The sequence below is a fragment of the Tiliqua scincoides genome, chromosome 1, assembly GCF_035046505.1.
Source record: "Tiliqua scincoides isolate rTilSci1 chromosome 1, rTilSci1.hap2, whole genome shotgun sequence".
NCBI classification, from domain to species: Eukaryota; Metazoa; Chordata; class Lepidosauria; order Squamata; family Scincidae; genus Tiliqua; species Tiliqua scincoides.
Window position 1 is genome coordinate 40293934 of NC_089821.1, and position 17257 is coordinate 40311190.

Sequence of the window (17257 nt, forward strand, 5' to 3'; positions counted from 1 at the left end):
ACATTGGGGGACGGACGGATTAGATATCCTTTTGAAAAAAGATACTCCAGGTATCATATAATCTATAAACACCATTAGCACTAAACAGTAAAAAATGGAGGCCCACCATTGTTTGACATTATTTTTGAAAGGTATTATTTAATCTAGTTATGTTGAAAGGCAAACATATTAAAGCAGTGTTAGTTCACCGAGGTTTCCAATTATGTATTACGACCCAGAGAATGTTAACACTAATCCAGATGTGAGCATTAACTTTTTTTGTAAACTAAAATGGATAATTTTATTTAAGAACTTCTTGGGGTTATGCTATATTTCAGTAAGTAAGAGTACCACCACAGACAAGAGCTAAACAGAACAGAGAAAAGATGGAAAGTTCCAATCCCCTTCCCGCCAATAAATTAAAAATCTGTACAAGGGAAAGTTGTGTTTCAGCTCGAGTCATTTTGAGGTTCTCAGCTTCATGACCATGGCGGCATTATCCTTGGAACTACTTTTGAGACGGTTTCTCAGCCCATCAGGTTGCTTCCAACTCCTTGTTCTGTTCCCTGTGAAACAGCAGTTATGAAGTTTGTACTGTTTTGTCATAGAAAACCTTTTTGAACAGTCTACTAACACCACCTGATCCCTTGCTTTTGCAAAATGACTTCTCCCTCATCTCCAATTTTTGACACCTGCTTTCAGAGTCTAGCTTGAAAAGAGAGCGACTTCAGAATTATGTTCTTTTAAACATTCTTTTGGCTTATCTGCTAAAAACTAAAAATTGGCAGGTTGCAAGTTTGCCTGCAATTGGCAGGTAGCAGCCTGTTTTGCCAAGTTTTTTATATGGGGCTCAGCATCATGTATAGCCCAAAGAATAGCTCCACCCATGTTATACTGAGCTGTTATATCACTCTTCAAGGGTCTTTCATGGGAAGAGCCACAAGCCAGTTCCAGACTTCTTGGTCAGCAAGTTACTGTGCAGAGGAAGATCATGCTCACATGGTTCATTTCGTTCATTTTGTGCCCCACAAGACTCACCCATCAACCTTTCACATAGAAAAGTTGCAAAAGAAATCTCTGAGAAAGGTTGCAACAAAGGTGGTGGGAGCTCACTTTCTGCTCTGCAGAATGGACTCTAGAAACATCTCTCACCCATGCCCTGCCCTGCCTTCTGATAGGCCCAGAAATGCTGAGAAACTTACCAGCTCAGCTAGTGCAAAAGAAATCAGATTGTATAGAAATATTCTCCTATTTCCTATGGTAAGCTTTCACTGCATCTGTGCACAGTGTGCATTTTTTTTAAACTGCTTCAGAATATTTATGCTTTTTTGAAATTCTGAGCATGTCTCACGCACTGCTGCCTCTAAATTAGGTATTCAATTGCATGATTCTTTAACAATACAATTACAGTAATTGATGCTGGTATGCTTTATTACCTAACATTTAGTACAAATAATTAACATGATGATAGCATTGTGTGGAGTACTGATAAAACTGTATTCAGCCTCTATTAGCTCCGAAGACACGACATGTAACACTTCACCAAATGAATCACCTAACAGAACATTATTTTGCCTGGAGGAAGGACAGGTTAAAGAACAAGAGTGATTTGTTTCAGGACAGCTAGAGTATGTACTTGGAATGCTGACCTTCCCAAACTTAACTGGCGCTTTCATTACTGTTTTAAGAATGCAGGGAGTGATGCAGTGATAGAGGATAAGTGAGCAGCAGGAGGTCCCAAAGCAGCAACACTTACGTGAGACTTGACCACTCCCAAAATAGCTTTCCTGCCACACCTCACTGCCCTAAGATAGGGGTTCCCAATTTGTGCATTGTGAGGAACCCTTCAGGGGCATCGCAGGAGGCTCACTGCAGAGCAGCGAGACCAAGGTCCTAGCCTAAAAATAGTGAGAGGCTTGGCACGGTGGGCAAAACTGCTGTACATGAAAAACCACACACTCAAAAAAGCCCTCCTGCCTACCCTGTCTCCCTACTTTCTGATACAGAGAAATCTGCCTGACCTGCACACCGCTGTCTTTACTATCATTGTTTCAAAAACACATGAAAGTAGATGTGATGGATGGAGCCAGGGAGGCGAGACTAGAATCAGAGGTGGGGGGGGGAGAGAGAGAGATGGAACCGAAATGTGTTTATGACGTAGTGGATGCAATATTGCGGGAGGCGGGTTGAAAGTAGGGAAGCACTTGCCCATGCTGTCCCTGTTAAGTGGGCAGAGATGCTTTTTAAAGTACTGGTTCTCTTAGATTTTGCAAGGGGAGAGCAACTCTTCATCCTTTCACAACATTTTACTTGTGGCTACTGGGTGGTGTTTCTTCTGCATCGTTAAGACTGCAATGGCTTTTGGGGAATGGAACCATTTGTTTAGCTGGGTAAGCCACTTTGTGACCTTCTGCACACCATTTTCCAACCAATTATTCTAAATAATAACCAGAGGGCCTGTTTCCCCAAAAATCAACAGGGCTGGTCTCATCTCATGGAGAAAGAATGTGAATATGCATACTCCACCCCCTCCAACACCCTCTCCTGTTACTATCTAATCGTTCATCAGAACCACCCCATGCAACTAGACAACATTGAGATGGCATAGTGGCTTGGTGGGGAGCCGAGTACGTGCCCACAAATGCTTCTCTCCCACAAGAGGCCACAGTATTGTCTAAAAACAACACACTGTCTTATCAAAAAGAGGCACTGAAGGTATGTGGGAGGGAGTGGGAAAGAACTCTGAAGTTCTGTCCTGAGCTACAGTGGCACTGCTGGTAGGAGCCTCCTATAAGCCAAGACAGGGTAAACAGTTTAACTATCAGTTTAAGAGGATGTGTCCATTCCTAACAGGAGGATGGAAGGCTAGAAAATATCTGCGCACTCCAGTGAGGATGAGAAAAACGTAAGGGTAGAAAGAGTTACATACAGTCCTGATGCAAATGAGAACATGTTTAAGGGTGGCCTGAGAGCACCTGTCCACCCAATTTTGTCTTAGCTGTTTGGCTTCTCTTTCACTGTACTAAAACATGGATATGGCTGAAGGTGTCTCTGAAACAGAAAGTGACCTATTCGTTTTTTAAAACTGAACAAGCGAACCATATCCACAAAACGGTGTCTCTAAATGATCAAAGCAAAATACTGAACATACACTTTCTAAATACCAGGCCCTAACCTTGGACAGACTATGCAGCTAACAATTCTTTAAGTCTAGATATACTGTAATAACAAAAAATGGTAATTTGAAACTTACCTGTTGCTTTAGGTACTCTTAGTGGTTTATTACTTAAAATGCTGTCAGATCTAATTCGTTTTGCAGCCACATGATCTTGTTGATTTGTTAAACCATTGTTCGAGCTGAGAAAATTAGAAAATGTTTGTTTTTAGGAAAGTAATATTAAACCAACATGTTGCTACCTGGTTTTTTAGGACATAATATCTCAGAAAAGGGCCAAAATTTATACATTTACTATTGTAAATTATTGTAGCTCCTATTGCTGATTCCTTGTTGTGGACTATGGTCAATATAGTCAATTATCTGGCAGAAGGTCTGGTCTAGAGGGTAGAGCTGCTGTTATGCCTAAAGACATCATCTGAAGGTTGCCAGTTCAAGATTACCAGAAGCCTCCGTGTGTGGCGAGACCTCAAATCCAACAAGCTTGACTGAGCTCTCCTGAGTGGGAGACAAGAAGAAGCCTGCTGTACCTGTTTGACAGCGTGGGAGGCAACATGGCCCGAGTGATGACCAGACAGAAAAAGATCTATCTGGAAAATAGCGTGTTCTTGAAAGACAGAACTTCTTGGTTTATTGTAAAAAAAAACAAAAAAAAAAACCCTTGGGGAGTTTAGAGAAAGCTTGCCCATGTAAACTGCCTTGAATGAAGTCAAAGGAGCAGTCCAATGACCAGAAAGGTGGTATATAAATACCATTATTATTGGCAATTTCCCTGATCTCAGAAAAACAAAATAATGTAATCCAGTGGTTCTCACACATTTAGCACCGGGACCCACTTTTTAGAATGAGAATCTGTCAGGACTCACTGGAAGTGATGTCATGACCGGAAGTGATATCATCAGGCAGGAAAATTTTTAACAATCCCAGGCTGCAAACCTACTCACACTTACCCAGGGGTAAGTCCCATTTACTATCATTGTTAAAAGAATATACATAATAGCTTGTTAAAAGTACAGGTCTGCAACATTCCCCCAAATGCAGTCACATACCATGACAGCATCAAGTCTAATACCTTAAAAATATTGAAATGAATAGAGACCCACCTGAAATTGGCTTGTGACCCACCTAGTGGGTCCCAACCCACAGTCTGAGAAACACTGATGTAATCCAAATTATATTTCTGGTGTCATTATCTGATTTGTTTTCCCCTTTTCTAAACATTCACAATTGTTAGAAATAGATAGATGTATAAGTTATGGAAAGGTTAAAATCCTATCCAACTTTCCAGTGTTGATACAGATGCGCCAATGGGGTGTGTGCTGAATCCTGTGGTGGGAGAGGTAGTCACGGATGCTTCCTCAAGGCATGGAACATTTGTTCCCTTACTTCGCGGCTTCATCAGCAATGGAATATTGGATAGGACTGGAACCTAAGGCTGATATCCTACACTCCTGGGTGCAAGGCCTACTGGACACAGTGGGGCTTTCTTCTGAGTTAATGTGTACAGCAGTGGTTCTCAAACTTTTAGCACTGGAACCCACTTTTTAGAATGAGAATCTGTCAGGACCCACTGGAAGTAGTGTCATGACTGGAAGTGATATCATCAAGCAGGAAATTTTTTTAACAATTCTAGGCTGCAATCCTACCCACACTTACCCAGGAGTAGGTCCATTTACTATCATTTTGTGTGTGTGTGTGTGTGTGTTATAAATATAAAAATTATATAATATATAATAAAATTTTGAAATGAATGGGAACCCACCTGAAATTGGCTCATGACCCACCTAGTGGGACCCACAGTTTGAGAAACGCTGATGTTCAGGATTGCACTGTGACACAGCTTTACAGAAAAATCAATTTCGTATTCATATATTGATATTACAATATACAATTACAAGTAAACAAACTCTCAATAAGACAAAACTTTACAGATAGAAAGATTAATCTTGTATTTGCAGAATGGAATTTATGCAAACTACATATTAGGGAATGTTATTTATAGTCCAATTCTATGCTCACCGAGATGTGCCACTGACTCAATAAGACCTACTTCCAACTAAGTGTTGATAGAATTGCAGTCTTTGTCTGCCAATACAGGTCAAATTTGATTTGGATAACTATCTATGATCAGCATCACTCAAAGATGTTCAAGGTACTGTCATGTACTTGAGGTTAAACGGTGTGCCAAATGGAGAAGAGTCTCAGTGCTAGAAGGGAAGCAGGAGGGGAAATAATGAAATTTTTTTGGCAATGGGAAAGTACTGTGAGAAACTGTGATAGTTGGAAAAAGATGGCTGCAGAGATTCTTTTCGATTTCCAGTGGTCTCGGGCCATTTCACCAACATGGTTTTCACCTTTTAAAAACTCTTATGAGGGTGGGAAACATACTCATTCTGAAGTTGAAAGCTGGGTCTCAGGAAGTAATCAGATATTAGAATGGAAGAGGAAGACATTTCCAGTCCAATTCTGAACATGTAGTAAACCAAGGTTATTGTGGAGAAGTCAAGATGGCAGCTTTCTATGCTCTGTTTGACACTCGGACAGAGCAATCTGAACAAACAGAAAGACCCTGTCTCAGACCCCAGAGGGTTGTAGGCAATTGTCGCAGGCAATACTGAGCTAGATGGACCCATGGTTTAATTTAGTATAAGGCAGACATACATGAGATACAACCCCCCAATCACCGTTATAGTACCTGCTTCACTGATTGGAGGCTAAATCCTAAATATTGTCAATGCAGTATCCAAAGTAACTTGCAGAAGCATTACCCACCTTAATAATTTCCTTTTCCTTTCAGCTGCTGATGTCATTGCCATATATGATGGTCTCTCATGTATGGGACCTGGATGCCTATTTAGCAATGAAGGAAGGCCAAGTCTGAAACAAACAGAAAAGCTGTGAAAAATCCACTAAGTATTCTCTGAAACTAAAATTTCCATCTTTCTCCACATTTTTAGAACCTGTTTGGTCCCTATTAACCAGGGCTTGTTAGTGGGAAAGACTCTGCATATGCACAGGGTCAAGGGTTACTATTTCTCAGCTAATTCCCCCACAGACATTGTGCTCCTCTTGTGCTCTAGCTAGACTTACTGAATGGCACCATAAAAAACTAGTAGTTTTGCTTAGCCATCATTTTGGAGAATTTCCCCCTTGCTTGTGTTTGCAAATTTAATGCTGGAACAAAATTTTTTGCACCATGTTTTTGACTAAGTCTCACTCTTCCTGGGTTCCAGATGGACAGCCCAAGTTCAGTAGGCATCATCCCACATATGGCCCATTGCTGCAGCATGTACATATTAATACATATGCCTGAGCACATGTAGCATGTGAACAGCAGAGCAGGGACCAAGTGTAGATTGTACCAAGTGAAATAATTAAGACTAGAGATTAAAAGGGGAAGGAAGAGGATGAGGAATGATATTTCAGATGCTGTTCCACACACACCTTTGTAAGACACTACCACTGTTGGTAGACTGTGACTTGTTTTCAGCTACATCAGACGAAGGGTAATCTGTACTGTCCGTGATATTTTCATAAAGAGTAATTGTTGAGTTCATCTGACACTCTGGAGTCCTATTATGTTCAGTAGCCTTGCGGCTGTTCTCCTTTAATGACTCCTGAATTTGTACAGTACCACTGTTTGTTTCTTGAAGACTTGCTGTACACAACACTTGCTTGACCACAGTCTCTGGACACCAGTTCTCTTTAGACTTCCTGCAGACCTCAGGTGTATACACAATAGGACGAAGTGCCTTGCTGAGGGAGTCCAGCAGCTGACCAGGGCTTGGCTGACTGGATTGCTCAGGAGTTTTTACTGCCAGGGGAGAGTCCATCAACTTCCGTCTTGTTCTTTTGACAGGAGGTACTCCACAGTAGGCTTCAAGCTGTACGTTTGTCTTGACTTTGCCTGATGCTGACATACTTGAGGGCGTACCTAATACCAAGACAGGAAAAAAGCACTGAATTAGAGGTGCTAGATTATGGGAATTTAAAATCAAAACCACAGCCAAGTCATGAGAACTATGATGGAAAAGCCTCCTCACCCCTTTTAAATACCAGCTTTTGATACAAGTCATCTATAAACCTGTGTTCATAAGAACAGGCTGACAGAATTATGCACATGGCCTGGTAAACATCACTTCCCTAATTCATTCAATACGATTTGTAGTCAGGATCATGCAACTCACATGAAGGTGGGGCTTCACCTCACATAAGCGAGATGGAATGAAACTTCTAGCTTGATGGCTGGTGGTGAAATGCCTGAAAGAAACACTGTGAGAACCGATGTTCCCTCTAAGGTGGGCAGTCAAGCGGTCGCAAAGCATGAAACTTGGCAAACTGAAAGTTCGGTGATGACGTCAATGCAGAACGTCCAGAGGCAGTGTCACGACACCAGGCGGCTGCTGGAGGGGTCTATGTACCAGTGCAAACCCCTCAGTACAGGGGTAAGGCCTCTTTACCAGATGCACCCCCCGGAAGCAGTTTATCCAGCCCTCATTATAATTAGGCCTCTCATTTCTTAAAATTATGAACAAGTTTTGTACATTCTCTCTACTGTCATTTGCAGTGAATGAGTTTCTATGCAAGAACAAAGTACTTATTTCTAGCTGTCATCTGCTTAATGATGTCACTTCCTACTTAATGATGTCATTTCCGGCCCCCAGTAGACTCCATGAATGCTATTTGGCCCACCATATGCCAACACCCCTGCCTCAGAGGGAGTGCTCAGAGGCACACAATTCTGAAGCCTTTTCTTAGCTCTTGTGTTCCTGCCATCTTTGTCCTAAATGCCTCAGGCAAACCCCCCATTTGGGGGGGGGGAATGATGATGACCCAAAACATACAGCACAGCAGGTCTCCGATCATTTTACAATATGATTTGAAAAATGTAAGTGCAACAGTAGCTGTGCAGGGGAGAAGGAAACAGAAACACACATGCACACACACTATTTTATCAGTGCATATCTCTACAGCTGCTGGTGGTACCAGCTTATGCACCATAATTAAAAGCAGCTGAGCTTTTGCATGCCTTACAACAGAGCCATTGTCATAATTCCTGATTTACGGTATCAGAGTGAAGGAAGCAAGAACAGAACATAGAAAAACTTCAGGAGGGAGGCAGCGGACACCATGGAAAGTGGAAATGGAGAGTTGCAGTGGTCTTCTAAACTCCAAAGTATTTAAACAATCCTGCATGTTGCATTTAAATTTCTGTTCCCCTCTTGTTTTAATTGCCATTCTTACGTATGTGAATGGAAAAAGAAACAAAACCAATTATGGTCACAGTCCTAACCACCTTTCCAGCACTGACACAGCTGTGCCAATGTGGCACGCACTGCATCCTGCATCAAGGGGGTCACCTCAAGGTAAGAGTATGTTTCTTACCTTACCTTGGGGCTGCACTGCGGCTGGAAAGTTTGTTAGGATTGTGCCCTATGTTTCTGAAGGCTTCATCTAAGGGTTTGTGGGTCGTAAATGAACAAGCATGCATTTCAAACCAAAACACTAGACTATAATCTAGACAAGACTGAGTTGGGAGCCAGGAAGTTTCTAGTTCAAATCTCACATCCTCCATGTACTCACTAGCTGGCTTCAGCCCTACGCTCCCCCCTCCAATTTTTAAGTAGGAAAACTAATACTGGCCTATTTTATAGGGAACAAGGCTTACTGAGATTGTGGTATGAGATCTAAGCATTCAAGAAAATCATGATTTTTAATCCTGACAATGTGTGTGCTGTTCTAGCCTAATAATCAAAGGTCCGCTGCCTGCTAAAACATGAACCATAGTTAGAAATTAAAGCAAGAATGTTTGCTACCTTTGGAATGTACACATGATTTGATTTGCTTGTCTACCTCCTAGAGCAGCCATTTTCAACCACTGTGCCGTGGCACACTGGTGTGCCACGAGTGGTCCACAGGTGTGCCACAGGAATTTGGGGCAAGGTCATTTATTAAGAGGGCCAGTGGGAGATGTGAGCCCCACTGGCAGTGCCTTGTCAATCGTCAACAACCTGGTGGTGTGCCTTGACCATTTTAGTGCCTTGTCAGTGTGCTGGGAGATGAAAAAGGTTGAAAACCACTGTCCTAGAGACTATCACTTGCCTGGTACTAGGTAGAGGCAGGAATAATGCAGTTAGTTTAACCCTTTTTAAAATTTACTCAAAAACCATTTGATTTTGATAGATGAGCCTTGGCCTCCAGTGTTAAGCCATTGCAAAAATAATGTCAGGAATAATAAGTTCTGTAAACCCACAGTTAACTTTGATGCTACCAAAAGATGTACTGATGGCACAGAGTCTTGCTTCTGTTTGGAATAGTGAAACAAAATAAGCAAAATAGCTGGAAAAATAATGGCATCTTGGCAGAAGGCAAGATACTGGCAAAGTCCTCCATACAAACAGCAATTTATACAAAAGACTTATAGAATCTATTCTTAAGCCATGTGAAAACGCCTACTTCACTACAACAGATCACTCAGAGTATAACTATAATCCTGAAAGGCTGTAGTTCACAAACTGGGGCATCGTGATGCCCCAGTCAGAAAGCCCTGCCTTCTGCCCCCTTAAGGAGCAGCGACGTGATCACCAGGATCATGTAGCTTTGGAAGGGTGCAGGAGCTTGCTGTATCCCAGGGTACAGGGAGCCATGCACCAGCCTCCGCAGGGCTTCCCAACATGCAGAGAATGTACAAATAACGATCGTGACCCACTTCTGGTTTGCAATCGTGAAACGAAGTGGGTCGCGATTGTTATTTTGCCTGTCTCTGCATGTTGGGGAGCCCTGCAGAGGCTGGCGCAGGGCTCCCTGCACTCTCGGGTGGCTGCTGCAGGCTGTGGTAAATCTCAGCAAGCCCCTGCGCCCCTCGAAAGTGATATGAACTTGGCAATCATATCGCTGCCTCCCCACTCCTCCGCAAGGACTTACAGCGGGGCTCAAACTCCCTGTGAATTTGAGAACTGCTGCCATAAGGTAAGGTACCTTACTGCAGTTGAGCACAGAGACCAGGAGACAGGCTTGCCCAATGCTACCTAGTAAGCTTATGGCACAGGTGAGATACAAACTGGGGAAGATGTGCTTCTGAAATGATTGGTCCAAAGAAGTCCATCAGGCCCCCACATTATTTGTGCAGGCATAACTTTTCCTGTTGAGTAGTTCTTACTTTTACAGACACAGTGATTTCATGTTGCCATATGAACAAGAATTCTATATTCCTTTATAAAATAACCCCTCTATATTCGGTTGCCTTTTAATATCAATTTTATATTGTTTTATGGTTTTATTGTGCACTGCTTTGTGCAAATTTTAATTGGAAAAAGCAATACATTAAATATATTCAAACATCAACCTAAGTCCCTATTCATAATGTAACACCCTATGCTCATAGTGCAATCCGAAGCAGAAAGAAGATCTGCTTGTGCAGTGGCACTCTGTGGACGCTGCAGTCAGGCCTCCCACCTGAGGGCACAGATCAGGCTAGGACTTGTGGTGGGAGGATGGAATGGAAGTGGGGGAGGGGAGTGTGGTACAGGGGGTGGATTGGGCCCGGGAAAGGTATGGGATTGGCGGAGGAGACTTCTGCCATATCCTAACCCCCTTCCTGGGCCTCCTGGTGTTACACCAAGCCACACCTGCTATTTAGCAGGCACAGACCTGAGAACCCCCATAAGATAGGCTGGGGTGTTACTCAAGGTAAGGAGAAAAAGATCCCCTTACTCTAAGCTGACCTCCAGCCTGCTCCTAAGCTGTGCTGGATTCAGCAAAGGCCACGCAGCCCTAACTGCGCCAGCAAAGCTTAGGACTGGGCTGCCCATCTTTTACAGCACAGTCCTATGTGCATCTAGTCAGAAGCAAGTCCTATTGATTTTGATGGGACTTACTTCCAGGTAAGTGTGTACGCAGTCTTAGCCACCACTATACCAGCTCCTGTTTAAATATGTTTTAAGTTGGAAAAACAATCCTAAAAACAAAAACTAGACACAAAACCCAGAACGTCATGCTGAATTACATCGCAATCATGACTTTGACATAAGACTCACGGTACAGATGCAAAGTCAAAAAAAATTATAGGCATAAGAGCAAAGAAGCATGACATGCAATACTCACTGGATGCGGTGCGGCAACAGGGCAAAATGGAACTATTGCTGTAGTTAACTGCTTTATCTGACTGTTGCTATCTTGCAAGGAACACGAGCAACGGAATTCTACTGAATAGACATATACCAAGGCTCAGGGACTAAGTGGCAGGTTTCCCCTCGTTAATTTAGATTAGCTGAAAATAATTCCATTACTTTTCCGTTTAGACATTTTTGTTTCAAGAATTCCACAGATAATAAACAAACCCTTTGTGCTCAAAATATTTATCCTCCAAAATCCTAAGGCAAGGAAACCAAATTTTAAGACTAATCACCCAGGCCTCCAATCAAAACATTCTGAACAGCCACTTTCCCCAATGTCAACAATGTGCTTTGCTCAGGGAATCCAATTATCTTTCAAACAGCTATGCATTAAATATCTTAGCCAACACTTTAAAATATTAATTTATGAGGCGTTGCTCAAGCTTATGCATCTGAAAATGTGTGTTTCGGGAAAAACTTGTACTTGGTGAGCCCACTGGTATGCGTTGCTACATCACAGCAAAGAAGTTCCGCTTTAAGAAAAGAAGTTTCTTTACTGTAAAGCGCTGGTGTTTTGCAAAATGTCCTAAGAGCAATTGGGAAGGAAGTCTACAACAGAAACATTTTGGTGAGGATGCCAAGTTTTAGAAGCTTCTCCAAGTCCAAGTCCCGAAACCACTTTTAAATTAACCGTAAATGCAAGCATTTAAGCTATAAACCAGATAGGTGGAGAACACAAAAAGTATTGCCAACATTAATAATTTGTTGAACTTCATCACAATGGGCCATATTTAATATTGTACTACAAGTACATTAATAAAAATCAGATTGCTGGGGTTCTATGTAGCACAAATTCAAAGAGAGAGAGAGAGATAGAGAGAGAGAGAAACCCCCAGGCCTTTAAAAATAGCTACTGAATGTCATCAGAATAAAATCCATAGCAAAGAATGAATTAAAATAATATTATCTTGCCATGAATGTAACAGTTGTCAAAATATTGCAAATAAAAAGGGCTGTCTTCATAAAAGAAGGTTTGCTGAAGTTCATTAATGTGAACCGATATTGACTTTTTTTTTTAAAGGAGATTTCTTGACAACATCTGCATATTCCATGTTCAATCCGATTATCATTTCTTAGAATCCAGAAAGATTTACTAAGTGGCATAATGAACAGAAGGATGGAAGAAACCAAGTGTCTAAGGACAGAATACCACATAGCGTGTGAAGTTTTAGACTCAGCAGTTTTCCATTTTGTACTTAAAAATAGTTCATTAGGTACAAGGAAGCCTGGTCTAAGGCCAGTTTAATTGAGATACTGGATGGTGAAAAGAATGTATGCATTGAAGGTACTACGTGGCCTAGTATTGCATTTAAAGGTTCTTAGGGCTCAAAAGGCCCTTAACGCAGTGCTGAGCTCTAGTGCCGGGTGTCGTAAATGTGCCGTAAAGCACGTTTACGGCACCCTAAGAGTAGGGAGCACTGGCACTTGTCCAGCTCAGGAAGGAGACCGCTTGGAGCAAGGCAAGATCTCCTGGCAGCAGTGTGGGTTTTCAGGGTAGGAGAGATGCACTCTGGGGCAGGGGAGGAACTGGCCCGGGAGAGGGGTGGGATCAGTGAAGCCCTGCTCCGCTGTATCCTATCCTCCATATCAGGCTGAAAAGCCTGTTATGGAGGTTCTCAAGACTGTGCTGGCAGACTAGCCAGCACAGATGTAAGAAGCCCTGTTGTGGGGTCTGGGGCTTTCCTGAGGGGAAGGGGCAAAAGTTCCCTTCTCCTGAGGAGACCTCGCGCAGCTTCCTGGCACCAGCAGAATACAGCAATCACCATTTTGGTGCTGCTGATCCTCTGGGCACCAGGAAGCATAGGATTAGGCTTCCCGCCTGCACTCTGGCCCCTTGATATCCTAAGTCTGTATGTCAAGTACAAGTTTCATTTAGGTCATAAATATTCTACACACATCCGGGTCAAAACATGGATGACAGAAACCTTTAACATAATGGTGCCAGGCCATGTGAAATGGAATTGGTAAGGTGCTTTTGCTTTCTCTTGCCTTCACTTTCTATAGGGAAATGGCTACTGGTCAAATTCCTAAAATGTAGCTAAAGTTGGGTGTTATAGGCTGCGGTCCAAGGTGGGCTCCAACTCTTCACAAATGGAAAACCACTGCTTTTGACCACAATGCTAAACCACCTATTAACATTGTTATTTGGATAGCATTAATTCAACAATCAATGGACTTACAGAAGAGAGCTGATATTTACTAATTATTTAACATTCTTATTGATGGTTTTATTGCTGCTGTTCACTGCTGAATTGGCTTCTAATATGGTATTTATGTTTAGTTATGCGTTTTATAGTTTTACCTTTTATATATTTTCAGTATATATGTATTTTTATTGGTGTTCATTTTTGTTTGTGTGCTTTGGGTGCCCTTTGGGGAGAAACATGGAATCCAATCCAATAAAAAATTTGAGGGGAAAAACAAAAGTAATCTAAGGGCCCAAAACTATCCAATTTTCCAGCGTCGATGCAGATGGAACACAGCCCTGAGGTAAAGGAGCAAGTGTTCCCCAACATTGAGGAGGCCTCCATGACTGTCCCCCCTCCACAGGATGCAGCACACATCCTGTTGGCATGGTTGCATCAGTGCTGGAAAGTTGGATAGGATTAGGCCCTAAATTAGTTTATTAGGCAGTCCACATTCTGGGGCAAATGTTTAAGACATAACATTCATTTTAAAATGGTATATTTTATAGCAAAAATTCCATTGTGCCTAGTTAAGACACACAAATCAAGGGTAACTTAAAATACTAAACAGAGCAATTGTTTGTTGTCAATGGCAAAACACTATAATTTTAACAATCAGAAGCAAGAGAAGGAACTAGTACCTCTAGCCAGCTCTATGAACCGCTGATTAACCAACTACCACATTAAGAATTCCAAAAAAATTTATGCAAAATCCATCCTTTTTTTCCCTTACTATGAAGAATGCTATGGTACAATGAACACGGCTCACGCCAAAGCTGCTACAGAATGCACACTTACTTGGGAATAAGCCCTTTTGAGCAAAGTGAAAGTTATTTTTCAGTAAGGATTATGCTACATACATTCTTGGTATGCTTTTATCTGTCATGTAGAAGGAGTGAAGCATTAAGGTGTCCAAGTGAATACATTCTCTCTCTTTCAATTAAGACTTTTTGGACAGCCTTGGCTGTGCTATGTCATCCTGCCCACCGAAGCCATTACCCCAAAGAAACTAATTTATCAAGGAGCGAGCATATGAACACAAGAATTAGCATAGTATCAAGTAATGTGGAAAGTGTGAAAGTAGTATTTAACAAACATGACTCACAGTCTGCAAAAAGTTGGGTTCTTGTCAAAAAGACATTGATGAATGGGATTAGCTCTAATTGGGTTTGGGACAAAATAACGGAATGGGATTTTTCTACTTCCAAAACGCATGTTAATACATGCATGAGCGGATATTTCTGGAAACTGTGCTAAATTAAGTCTTGCGAGGTTGTTCGGCTAAAGTGAAATCAAATATTAATGTATTCATTTCAATAAACATTGCTGGGCTGCCAGTGATTGATCCAATTACTCTACTAATCATAAATTTTGATTCTTTTAACAGCTTTCTGACTCATGGAATTCCAAGCTGCAAATGTTACCTAGTGAATGAATTTCAACTATTTAATATTCATGTGACCCAAAGGTGTTCTTATGCTGGGCAATTTAATGACATTCTTAAAGCAATAACTGGGATATGAAGACACTACAAAACAGCGTGCATTTTTAAATAATGGCAACAGGGTCATTAGTACTATGTTGTCACTCCAAGATGAAGAAAGGAAGTTGTGCAATGGCAGGTTGGATGGAAGCAGCTTGCTGGTACGTAGTGAATCTTACAGGTAAGTGCAAAAGAAACTGAGAATTCTGTCTTTAAAGTCAGTCTTTCGCTTATCAAAAAGAATTCATGGTAATTAGCTCTTCCCAGTAACAAATTGGTGTTGTGCCTGTTCAATTCCCTCTACCTTTAAAAATGGATTTTCTCCTCTCTCTCTCCCTACTAATGCACAGCACGGCTTAAAGAAATGGGATGCCTGAAACTATGCCAAGAACCTTCTGCACAGAAATACCAGCTTGTGGCTGGCTGTGCGTGTGTGAAGCTCTTGTTCATATGCACCTCGCACATAAGAGAGCATGGATCACACCATCAATCAAAAGCCCTACTACTCAAATGTCATCCTTAACTCAGAGCTTGTGCTTTCCTGGACTTCTAGAATAATTTACGCTGAGCTCAGTAGCAGGAGTTAAATATCACAGCTGCATGTGATTTTGCAATCTGCTATTCAACTCACCCAAGCTGTAGCCAAAAAGGTAGGTCCCTCCTTTAAAAAAAGTTTTAATAACAAAGTATGATGTTGTTAGCCTACAGCCAAGTTTGAACTCGTATTCTCATTCAAGTGCCACTGAAAGCTGATAGTAACAAATCTTTGAAGTCTCTAGTGGTATAGCAGGTAGCAAAGGTAGGATCGACTGGCTCCTGAAGGAGCTCCATTGCCAGCAGTCAAAAACCATTTGGCACCCACACCCATTAGAGGTGGAGAAGTATCTAACCACCTTAATAATTTTTGGAAATGTGGCATTTGAAATCAAACGGGGGACTACATCTTTGAAACTATACAACTGTCCTATCTCTCTAGAGCAAGCAGTGGGGTGCTGAAATGAATAAAAATTGAATTTTGCAAAAAGATGGCAGTTCTCAAAAATTTAGGTTGGCCAGAAGCAATCACTGATTGCTTGAGTTCATCATATTCTGCGTGCATCTAAAGTTCTGGAACATCCTCCTTGGTGACTTTTACTCCACTCATTCCAAGTCAATGAATAATGGTCAATGAATAATGGCTTGCAGTTGCTCTACCACTCCATCATCTGCCCCATCTCCCTATCTCTGAAGTAGCTAATCTTACAATATTCTTCTTTTAAGCTCGTGTGCTGCACTTTCTCCCTGCAAGCTTGGATTGGAATGATATAGCTTCAGTTTTCTGTATCTTCTGATATCTGGCCTTGCCTGCTCTCTCTAGATTAAAAGTATAAACCCTTTGGACAACAGCCATGAGACTTGTATATTTTAAACTATATCTCATTGTTCTTTAAAAACTTAAGGTTTATAACGCCAAATAAAATGCAATAAAAATAATATAACAATTAGCAGCATTTATCGGGCAGGAAGGCAATGAAACAAACAAGGCATGGACAATACCGTAATACCTCCGATAACAGTGCTTCATTTAGTGTTATTTCATTACAGCTTGATTGTCAGTTATTGTAACCAGTGGGAGCAGTGCATTTTGGTTAAGCAACGTCAGCTTCCTTCAATGATATCTCCTAGCCTAGACCATATTTTAGATGGTGTTTGGTTTTCTAGGAAAAGATACCCCAGTGTTATCAGAGGTATTACTGTTTACAGGGGGCATCCCCTATCTGCAGATTCACTTATCTGCAGAACAGGTCTGTATCCCCACCCATGCATGCCCCTCTGGAAGCAAGGGGAGCTCTTTTCCCCTTGCCTCTGGAGGGTCCTCTGAGCCCAGCAGAGATTGCACAGATCTTTTAGCAGAGGCACATCCATCTTGCTCACATCTGGAGGGCCTCCTAATGCCTTATAAGACATTAAAAGAGTCACTTCTGGTTTCACAGAAAAAAAAAACAGAAGTCACACTTTAACTATAAGGCTTAGTCTGAGCCCAGTAGAGGCCGTGGATGGACATGTTCGGCCTCTTGTTAGACTCAGAGGACCCTCCGAGGTGAGGGGAGCTTCCTTCACCTTCTGAGGGTGAGGGGGTGTTTCTTGGTATCAGCGGTTACAGTTAACCGCTGGGGGAGGGGGGTTTCTGGAACTGAACCCTGAGGATAATGGGTCACACCTGTACTTTTAATATGGCAGTAAATTACAGCATATAATGCTGTTGAAATAGTGGACTCTT

The 17257-nt window shown here is 41.8% G+C and overlaps 1 protein-coding gene across 1 annotated transcript in view; it reads right to left on the reverse strand.

The window, feature by feature from the left end:
* Positions 1 to 398: 398 nt before the first annotated feature.
* The window catches only part of KIF18A (kinesin family member 18A), a 50863-nt gene continuing 34004 nt past the window's right edge, over positions 399 to 17257 (reverse strand). The window contains exons 13-17 of the mRNA XM_066636643.1: positions 17040 to 17048; positions 6599 to 7067; positions 5927 to 6031; positions 3233 to 3336; positions 399 to 545 (exon numbers count right to left, since the gene is read on the reverse strand). Of these exons, the coding sequence (XP_066492740.1) occupies positions 439 to 545; positions 3233 to 3336; positions 5927 to 6031; positions 6599 to 7067; positions 17040 to 17048 (794 nt within the window). The 3' untranslated portion in view covers positions 399 to 438. The remainder of the gene's footprint in view (positions 546 to 3232; positions 3337 to 5926; positions 6032 to 6598; positions 7068 to 17039; positions 17049 to 17257) is intronic.